Source organism: Triticum aestivum, chromosome 2A (assembly GCF_018294505.1).
Source record: "Triticum aestivum cultivar Chinese Spring chromosome 2A, IWGSC CS RefSeq v2.1, whole genome shotgun sequence".
Lineage (NCBI taxonomy): Eukaryota > Viridiplantae > Streptophyta > Magnoliopsida > Poales > Poaceae > Triticum > Triticum aestivum.
Window position 1 is genome coordinate 536,725,928 of NC_057797.1, and position 10,285 is coordinate 536,736,212.

The 10,285-nt window shown below is 48.5% G+C and overlaps 1 protein-coding gene and 1 pseudogene across 2 annotated transcripts in view; one reads left to right on the forward strand and one right to left on the reverse strand.

The window, feature by feature from the left end:
* LOC123189295 (uncharacterized) overlaps positions 1-2,151 on the forward strand; it is a 6,269-nt gene extending 4,118 nt beyond the window's left edge. For both annotated transcript variants that reach the window (XM_044601684.1, XM_044601685.1), the window contains 3 exons: positions 122-332; positions 614-784; positions 1,850-2,151. In XM_044601684.1, coding sequence (XP_044457619.1) covers positions 122-332; positions 614-784; positions 1,850-1,942 — 475 coding nt within the window. In that variant the 3' untranslated portion in view covers positions 1,943-2,151. The remainder of the gene's footprint in view (positions 1-121; positions 333-613; positions 785-1,849) is intronic.
* Positions 2,152-2,413: 262 nt separating this feature from the next.
* Positions 2,414-5,054, reverse strand: LOC123189296 (two-component response regulator ORR1-like; annotated as a pseudogene).
* Between the last annotated feature and the right edge of the window lie 5,231 nt (positions 5,055-10,285).

Sequence of the window (10,285 nt, forward strand, 5' to 3'; positions counted from 1 at the left end):
CACTCATTTTTGCTCGTATGACCCACAGAATATTTGTTGGTGGGTACTATTTGAATTTGTGGTACTTGCATAGAAGTTGTGTGACGTAATTTTTTCACTTATATGATAAGTTTGTTTGCAGCTGGGGCAGAGCATACTTGACGCGGGAGTTCTTTCACCTTTTGGGAGAAAAGATGGGCGACAAGGTAATGCTAATTGTTGCTGAACATGATGATAAAGTTGTCGCTGGAGCTCTTAATCTTATTGGAGGTGATACATTATATGGCCGCTTATGGGGATGCCTACCAGATGCCCATTTCCCCAATTTGCATTTTGAAGCTTGCTATTACCAGGTAATTCACACATCTTTGTACAATAATGTATACTGTATTAACTGAGAACTAATCTGTCATGGTAATACTGTTCCCAACTTTCATCGGGACATGCTTATTCGACCATTCTGCAAAAAGGTAGAGCTGTCTCAAATGATGGGATGGCCAGTTCATAAGAATCGATTTCCTGTAGAAGATTGACTTCAAAAGTCTCTTATATTTGTAGTGGACATATTATATCTGACTGTACTCTGAACAATGTGGAGACACATGTGGTTCTTATAGAATATTTATACGTTCAGGCAATCGAAGCGGCCATAGAACTAAACCTGAGTAAGGTGGAAGCTGGTGCCCAGGGAGAGCACAAGATCCAGCGTGGTTACCTCCCTGTTACAACTTACAGCTGCCACTACTTCTTAGAACCTGGTTTTGCGACAGCTATAGGAAATTTTCTTGTACATGAGACAGCTCAGGTATTCCACTTGAATACTCAATCAGTTACCAGAGATTATTCAAAATATATTCCCTTAAATGTCACTTAGCCATCTTTTTTTGACTAAACGCTTTTGAGATCTTGTGGGTTTCAGCTCAAGTCTACCCCAACTTGTTTCGGACTAAAGGCTTTGTTGTTGTGACTTAGCCATCTTTTTGTGTTTTCAATATATGCCTCCTATGGATTTGTAAACCGCTTTCCTAAATATATTGCATCCACAATTGCTACTCAGCCATCTGCATGCATAGTATCTGCAATTACTTAGTGTTATGTCATCCGAAAGCCGAACTCATAGCAGAAGACTATTATTGCGTCCTTAATTGTGAAATGTAAACATGGTACCCTGTTTTCGATAGAACCATTCCAGTGTTATGGCTTTATGTTATGATGGCTGATAAGCCACTACTGTGCGGATTGATTGCTCTTAAGTTTGCACTGTGTAGAGCATGCATCACCATTAAACTCCCATGTAATTCTTCGGTGGACAGTTATGCATTCTGCTCCCTCTCTCACATTGAGCTTCAGCTTTTGGAGCTAATAAATGCCAAACAATAGCGGCTACTGCTCTTGGAAAGGAGTGTATGCTTTCCTGCACACTTAAAAAAGGTGTATGTGTTAATATAGTAACTAGAATTTAATGATAACACTTGTCTAAATATGCATTTTCCACATAAAAGAATACTGGTGCCGTGTATCAACCCTTCGACATTTCTTTTCTAAATTAATACTCGCGCGCAAAAGCAAAAACGAACTAGTAAATTTCAACTTTTCCATCTTAGAAATATATTAACCATTATAGACTACCTCCATTTCATGATGTCATGAGTAATTCTATGTTTTCTGACAAATAATACTTGTATACTTTTATCTCCATCTAGCATGTGTCCACTCTTTTGAATTTAGGGACAAATAGTAATAGAGAAAGCTGATTTTTATGCTGCTCCTTCATTTTATTAGAATCCTTCTATTTTCCAATAGGTGCTTATCCACCAAGTACTGTTGCTGACAATTCCAACTAATGTTTTCTTGTTTGCGTTGATATCAGGTTAAGCATGTCATCAATGTCCTGCATGAATCAGGTCCATACAAGGAAGACATATTGAAAGAATTTGCACCTCAACCAGATGGTGAAATGTAGAATGGCAGAAGGAACTTGCACCTATGCATACAACCATAAAATACAACAGTAGCAGTAGGAAGACGGGCAACCCATGCCGCAGGAGGCAATATTGTTATTTCAATGGCTTGGATCCTCACCCACCTTTGTACATTATTATTACTAGGCATGTAAATAGCAAACATTTATCTGGAATCATCCAATAGAAAGGTCCCATCTGAAAGCAAACATTCTATCGCGCAATTTCGCTGTCTGAACTACCGCATGAATGCAATTACACAATCCGGGAGTACAATACATAGACGGTATAGACCTGACCTTTGAGACCATACTAGGGTGTCTGCATCATCTTTTTCTTTTCTCATCAGAAGATCTGGTGCTACTTTTAAGTCAGCTTGTGCTGTTCTTTTCTCATGAGATCTGATGAAACTATTGAAACAGGTGAGCAGTCGCCCTCAACCAAGTGAAAGGCGAAGAAAAGTTCCCTGGATGTCACATCAGTAGATCAGCCAAGATCCAAGCCAAAAGGGACATCAGATACTGCCTGCCTCATTGTGCGTTTTGTACAAGGATGGATACAAGGGGTTCTTCCTCAACTCACCAGCCCAACAAGGCCAAGAACCGACGCCCGCCCGGTTAGAATCTCAAAGCAAACGAATCTACTACCTAAAGCTCCATCCATGGTTGTTGAAACATGGAGGTTCACTGCTCACTCATAAGCTACGACACAAGAGCTACTCCTCCTTGCAGAGCTGCAGCATGTCACTGGACCGCGGCACCATCACCTCAGGTAGGAGAGGAAGCAGCCGTTGGACCATCTGTGCAGGAGCTCGCCGACGCACAGGATGGCGTAGACCAGCAGGATGAACTTGAAGAGGAACGGGAAGTAGTGCGAGAGCCCGGCGCTCGACGAGTGGAGAACCTGAAAAAAACACAACAGCAAGCGAAGATGATGATGAGTCCTGGAACATCAGACGGCTAGACGACGGTGCGGTAATAAGATGGAGGTCGGGGTGGTGACGTGCCATGGCAATATCGGTGAGGTGTGCTCGCCGTCGCACGACGTGCCATCGACAGCAGCTATATGGTCCGCGCTCTTGCTCACAGTGCTGCATGGAGGGTCCTTGGGTTTCGCGTTCGAGCAGCTCCTCAGGCGCGGCACATCCTTGCTCTGAAGAGGCTTGACGATGTAATCTTCAGCACCAGCCTTGAGGCATCTGTCCCCAGCAAAAAGTTAAGGCGGTTACTATCAGGTATCAGCTGCAGGATTCTGTATAGTACAATCAACAGGTTACAAAGACACAATGAATGCACTGAGAAAAGCAGAGATCTCCATGGGATGTTCAAAATTCACTGATACTTGATACATAATGGGAGGAGCAAGGACAGGCAGCATAATGAACTGACTGCAGCGTATTTACTGAAGCAGCAAGCACTGTGGCTACGAATCCATGTTATTAACTGAGCTTTAGACCCATGATGTACTGTCTGCCTACTGTCGCAGCAAAGGCAACCTTTTTTGCCCCCACCCCCATTGCTTCATCGACTTTGAACAAAAATGGATGCTCGAGTGAAGGAAAGGCTTGAGAGGCTCACCTGCTGATCCTCTGGGGCTCGTTCTCCGACGACATGACGACCACCGGGATAGGCTTGAGAGGACTCATGGCCTGAAAACGTCCATGAAAATTAGTAATGAAATCTGGGAGCATTGGACATCTTCTTTCATATCACAAATGTGAAGAAAAAATGGGCACGTATGCAGTGAGATGTGCACCTTGATGGCCTTGAGGAGGTCGTAGCCGGTCATCTCGGGCATGCAGTAGTCAGTGAGCACCATGTCGACGGCCTGCTCCTGGAGACAAACACCACAGGTGAAAGAAAACAATCAGTACTACTAGCAGATTATTATTTACCCTGCTAATCCAAGCAACACCTTTCTCCAACCGTGCCTTAAACTAGTGCTCTCATGTCCTGTGGCTACCAGACAGCCTCGGCAGGCCGCTGTAAGACGGCGAGTTTTTATCCGTTTCCCCCCATCAAAAAGCGGCGGCCTTTTCTGGCTCTCGTCCTCCCCTCAAGAACACAAAACCCTCACGCGCATGCGCATGCGCGAGCCCGCCCCTCCCCCCGTACGGTACGGCGGCCCACCGACAAGTGGCGCGCCGCCATGGTGCCAATGGATAGCCAAAGTGGGGAAAATAAAAGAAAATAAGAAGCAAGTCCTGCTTTGCAGCTGGTGAAGTACTGAATGCGAGGCGATGTGCCATGGACAGGGCGGATGGAATTTGTTGGTTACCTTGCCGTCCTTGAGCCCCAGGAACTCCATGGCCTTCTTGGCGCTGTCCACGGCGATGACTGCATGACGTTGTTAAGATTTTAGTACAGAGCAACCGTGGCAGCAATGGGGAAGGAAAGGAAGATTAATTATGGGGCGATGACGATCGATTATGCTCTCTATCTGCAGTTTGCAGTGCACACATGCTGTTCAAGAGAAGGCACGCGCATGGGCCGAGCAAATTAACAGAGCAAAAGCATGGGCGGCAGAGGAAAATTGAATAGCCGCGCCATTGAAGAGAATTCAATCTAAAGAAAGGCATGGAAGGGAAGGAAGGGAGCTGACCGTGGAAGGAGCCGGCGAAGGTGTTGCTGCCGAGCACCAGCTCCACCACCTTCCTGTCGACCGGGGAGTCGTCCACCAGCAGCACCCTCGTCACCCCCTCCGCGCCTCCTCCTTCCATCTCCCTCTCCTCTCCTCTCCTCTCCTCTCCTCTCTACCAGACAAACTCCAGCAGCAGCAGCAGGTCCTCGGCCCTCCTACTAGTGGTAAGAAAGATAGTAGATGGAATTATGACTGCGAGTGCGAGGCGTTGCACCGGAGTGAGATGAGGTGAGGTGAGGTGAGGTCAGAGGCGGCACCGAGAATGGGCTTTTAAGCAGCCGGGCGGGAGGTGGGAGGGAGTACGAGCATTTGATTTGATGACCCGGCGCACCTGCAGGCCAGTGATGAAGCCTCCTCCCCTCCCCTCCTCTTCTTGGGGGTGACCGCGAGCGTGGGAGAGAGGGAGAGAGAGGAGGAGTAGTGGGCCCAGGCCGCGCGCGCGCGGGGCCCGCCGGCGGTGGCCAGCTCGTGGGGCACGGGAAATGCTTTCTTTCCCCTCCCCCTCCTCTAGATTTTGCTGTCGGGGAATCTCTCCACCCCCTCCCCTCCCCTTTTCTCCCTTTTCCCCGGCCCGTTCGACACCACCAGAGAATCGCCACCGGCGGTACGACGGCGATCCGCGCGTCGTGGCGCCACGCGTTGCATCACATCATATCATACCATCGGCCAGCAAAACCGTTCTCGTTATCTTAGCGTTGGTGATTATTATGTTCGCTCGTAGTACTAATTGAAAACCATTTGACCCGCGCGGGGTCCGATCGCGGGCATGATCGTGCCACGGCGCCGAGGGGCTAAACAAAGTCAGCACGTGGATTCGGCGCGGGATACGTCCCAACCGTTTCCTGCCTTGTTTTTTGCTTTTTCTTATTATCATGGCGCTGGCTGGAGATGTTTATTCGCATGTCTGTGCCAACTAAATCATGCTCTCGTGGATGCGTATCCTGCGGATTATGTATATATATGTTTCTGCTGCTTCAGTGCTGGCCGCGGATATGATGATGGTATGGTGTGCACATGCTAGTGGTGATATATGCATATAACCAGATATGACACTGCATCTTTGCTTTGCTCCGCCCTGTCTGTATCCAGCTAAATATATAGCAAGTGGATCAAGTATGGATCATTCGCAGCAACAACAACAGTTAGCTGCAGGCCAGGCATCCCCTAATCGACTCTTCGACTTTGAAGTGAATTTCAAGAGAACTTCCAGCAGCTAGCGGGATTTACTACAGACAAGCAGAGATGGCAATCTATTTACATGAAGAAACTTCCTCGCTTGATCCATAATCGTTCGCTATTAGCAAAATGAATAAAACACAATAGGTATTTCGTCACCTCCAAATGATTACATCAGCATACATGTGTCTTCGTTGCTCCGGGTTTCTCACATCAAAACCATTTGCTTGAAATGGGCGATTAGGGTTGTGGGCTTGAGCCAGTGCTGCTACTCTGGGCGGCTCCCCTGATGAGAGTGCGCCAAGGTTGGCTACATGGGGCGGACCTGAAGAGGGGGTTGTGGAAGATCCTTGGCTCCTGCTTCTGATATCTATGAATGACATGCATGTCAAGGAAGAGGGTCGTGGAAATAAGCAGAGGGAATGGTGGTGCCCGAAGAGATCTCGACAATGTTGAAGGTGGTTTTACCCAGGTTTAGGCCCCCCGATGCGTAATAACCCTATGTTGTGCCTACCTATCTTTACTAATCAATGAGGGAGATTAAAATGGTGTTTTACTATTTATTGAGTTAGTTACAGATATGAGGCTCCTGCGTGGTCTTAAGCTTTTGACGGAGCTCCGTCTAGCCCTTATATAGGTAAACGATGGCAAGTAGTTTGGTAGCTATCTTTGGTAGAAATAAGACTGCAGTTTCAAGTGGAAAACATATTGAAACAAAAAAAATCATATAGACATGTGAGAAAAAAAATTATCTTATAGTTGTATACCACTTCAGCCCAAGGCATATACACTTTTGGTCTAATGTAGTCCTATCCAACAAAAACTTAACTCTCCCCCAATTTTGTGACCCTCGTCTCTCTCACTACACGCCTCCCGGGCTCCTATTCCCATCTTCCACGCCTCCTTGCATCTACATTGGAGCGGTTTGATTGTGTTTGTCTCTATGGTTCAAGGGTTTTTGAGTTCCGGGAAACTTTCTCTTTTTATATCCAGGTCGACATTGCATTTGCTCCGAAATAGTTTTTGAATATATCTACTTTGGTATTCATTTTCAGGATTTCCTGTGTTTGTTTCTCCTTCCGTTTAAAGATGCGGAAACAAATGTGGTGCACTTGGCTATGTCAAGTGCATCATCTGAGTCTTGACCCAATCCACTTGAAGCCGTGGTGGGTGGTGTTGACATGAAGGCTCGGATCTGGCTTAAGTTTTTGAGATGGATTGTTTCTCATTTAAAATCTTCTTCGAAAAGTCAGACTCATTAATATTTTCAAAAGAAGATAGGAGTATAGTCATTTGACAAGGGTCAGAAATGTCAATTTTCACACATAATAAATCCCAGTGTTAGGGGTAGGTTTGAACGTTGGCGTGGTGGAGGGGCATCCTCTCCATGGACCTCGAATGACGAGGCCGACTTCGACAGGGTGTGCTACTGCTACTAGTCCAGGTCAGAGGAAGATTTTCCGACATGACTAGGCAGACAGGCTCCTTCGTAGCTGCGCCGAATCCCGCGGACGCGACCTCCCGGACTGCGACGGAAGCAGCCTAGCCGCACCCAACACGCACGCATGAGATCTCTCTCTCTCCCCGGCTGGTCTAAGATTGACTGGCGTCCGTAATAAAGTAGCACCACCGTGCACGTACGCGCCCCGCAGATCGCTTCCAGCACGCAATAAAACGTTGGCAGACAGCGTATACGTGACGATCTGACCTGAGCTGAGCTAGCGTATCCCGGACCCGATCCTCGTGTCATGTATGGCATGGGCGCTGTACCTGTACGTACGCGCCTGCCTGCTCTCCCCAGGCCAGCACCGTATCCGGACGCAGGCGGCGGGAACGGATTGATCCAGCGACCCGCATCAAATGGCCGGCCGTGGCTTCGGGGCGTGGGCTGTGGCGTGTTGGCGACATGCGCATGTCGGCTTCCCAGAGGTCGGAATAACCCGTAGCCCGTAGAGACCGACCTCTTGGTTGGGCGGATCTACGCTGCTGGGCTCTGTGTCTGTAGGCTGTAGCACTCGCACTGGACTGAGCGCGGGCAGAGCAAATCTGCCTCTGATGCATGGTTGTCTTAAATGAGAGCGCAGAGGGAGGGAGGGAGAAGATCCACTGGCGAGGTGGCATCATGGCATAGCAGGGCTGCTCATTCATGCATTCATTCATTTTTTGACGCAGACATTCTTTAACTGCCGTGCGTGGGAAGCTGGGAACGTGTCGCGCCTTTTGCCCGATCGCCGTCTCTGTCCCGCGAAGATCGGCCGTGGGCCACCGAGCATTCAACCATAATATCCGCCCTCTGATCTCTCTCTGAGATCTTATGGGTGAACGTGTGGGTTTTGGGAGCATCTGTTTGGCGACTGATTTGAACCTCCTTAAAGAAATCGGCACCGATGAGCCCAAACTTCGAGCCCACATATGTTAATCTTCATTCAGGGGTCTGTATGTTGCATAGGAGAGGAAACATAAGAAGGCAATATTTAGAGTAATCCTAGCAAAGTCGTTGTATGAAGCCAATCTTATATCATCTACAGCCGGACTTTGCAAATTCAGCCCCTCAAACGCCCGTGAACACGTCCGGACGTGTTCGCGGACACTGACCGGGCACGCCCCAATCACGCCGTTCACATCCATGTCTCTCATATCCGAACTCCTATATGCATACTATAGCATGCAACGTTGACCAAACTACGTAGATCATCTCCGGACATAAAAATTGCACAATAGTTCTTCAAAAAATCCATCAAAGTTCACACAAACGACAAACAACTATATACTACATCTAAAACTTGAAATTAAAATCAACTTCACCACTTCTGGGCCGGCCCTTTCCCCTTCTAGTCGCCGTCGTAGTTGTACCCGTTGTCGGCTGGTGGAGGAGCGTCCGATTCGTCGGAGCAGGAGCCGTCGTCAGAGGAGGAGGAGGAGTCGACGATGACGAGGCCCTTGAGGCGCTGGACGGCCTGGTCCTGCTGCCCCTTGAGCTTGGCCAACCAAGCCGCCTCCTTCGTCTTCTCCAACACCTCCCGCTAGGATTGCTCGATGGCAAGTCGAAGAGCCTTGGCGTTCTCCCGGTGGAGACGTCGAGCGTTCATCTCCGCCGTCGTAAGCGACCGATGTCGGTGTCAAAATCGGCGGATCTCGGGTAGGGCGTCCCGAACTGTGCGTCTGAGGATCGATGGTAACAGGAGACAGGGGACACAATGTTTACCCAGGTTCGGGTCCTTTTGATGGAGGTAATACCCTACTTCCTGCTTGATTGACTTTGATGAATATAGGGGTTACACGAGTTGATCTACCTCGAGATCGTAATGGCTAAACCCTAGGTGTCTAGCCTGTATGATTATGATTGCCTCTACGGACTAAACCCTCCGGTTTATATAGACGCCGAAGGGACCTAGGGTTGTACATAGCCGGTTTACAAAGAAAGGAAACTACACATCCAATCGCCAAACTTGCCGTCTACGCAAAGGATAGTCCCATCGAGACACGGGGGAAGGCCTTCTATCTTGTATCTTCACGGCCCATCAGTTCGGCCCATGCCACACAGCCCGACCATCCGAGGACCCCTTAATCCAAGACTCCCTCAGTAGCCCCCGAACTTGCCTTCAAATGACGATGTAGTATCCGACTTTATGTCTTCGACTTTGCAAGGCGGGTTCTCCATTATACTTCGGATTGATGATAGTTCAGCTCCATATTTTAAATGTCATATCGATTCATTGCCGTCGTCGCCTCGGCTTCCACGTGTCAAACGAATGCGAACGGTCCAGGTACCTTTTACAAATAACCCCTTGACCATGCAGGGATGTAGTCTATTTAAGGAGATTAGATCTCAGATGCCATTCCACACCACGCGGAAATCCTTAGAACTTGCCATAGGAAATCGCCCAAACATGGCCGACGCTCCTAGCTCTTCTTCACGCCCCCATGCCCTTCAAAAAGGCGACTGGGAAAGCTGCTCCATATCCCGTGCCCATCTGAGTGAACTTCAGACGCAGGGATATCTTCCTCCTACGGATCTAGTCTTCGTTCGGGCTGGATTAACATCCTTCAATGGCGAAGCCTTGGCAGAGAATTTCCCCAATCCTTCTAAAAAGGAGCGGGTGTGTTTCATTTCCTTCCTTCTAAGAGGCATAGGATTCCCTATCCACCCTTTCCTTAGAGGTCTTCTGGAGTATTATGGCCTCCAACTCCACAATCTGATGCCAGGCTCCATCCTGCACATCGTGAGTTTCGTTGCTCTCTGTGAGCTATTCCTAGGCTGTGAGGCCCATTTTGAGTTATGGCGGAAATTGTTCTGCCTCGTCCCCCGCTCCCAAAAGGGATCTATATTCGAGGTGGGCGGCGCCGAAGTATGGCGCATAGCCGGGACAGGATACTTGTCCGGCACTCCGAAGAAGGCATCCAAAGAGTAGCCCTCGGAATGGTTTTATATTGAAGACGCGTTCTTCCGGACCCAATCCGGTGCAAACTTCCCGAATTCTCCAGTGCTCCTCTAAAGAAACGCGCCAGCTGGCGTCCTCGAAGCCCCA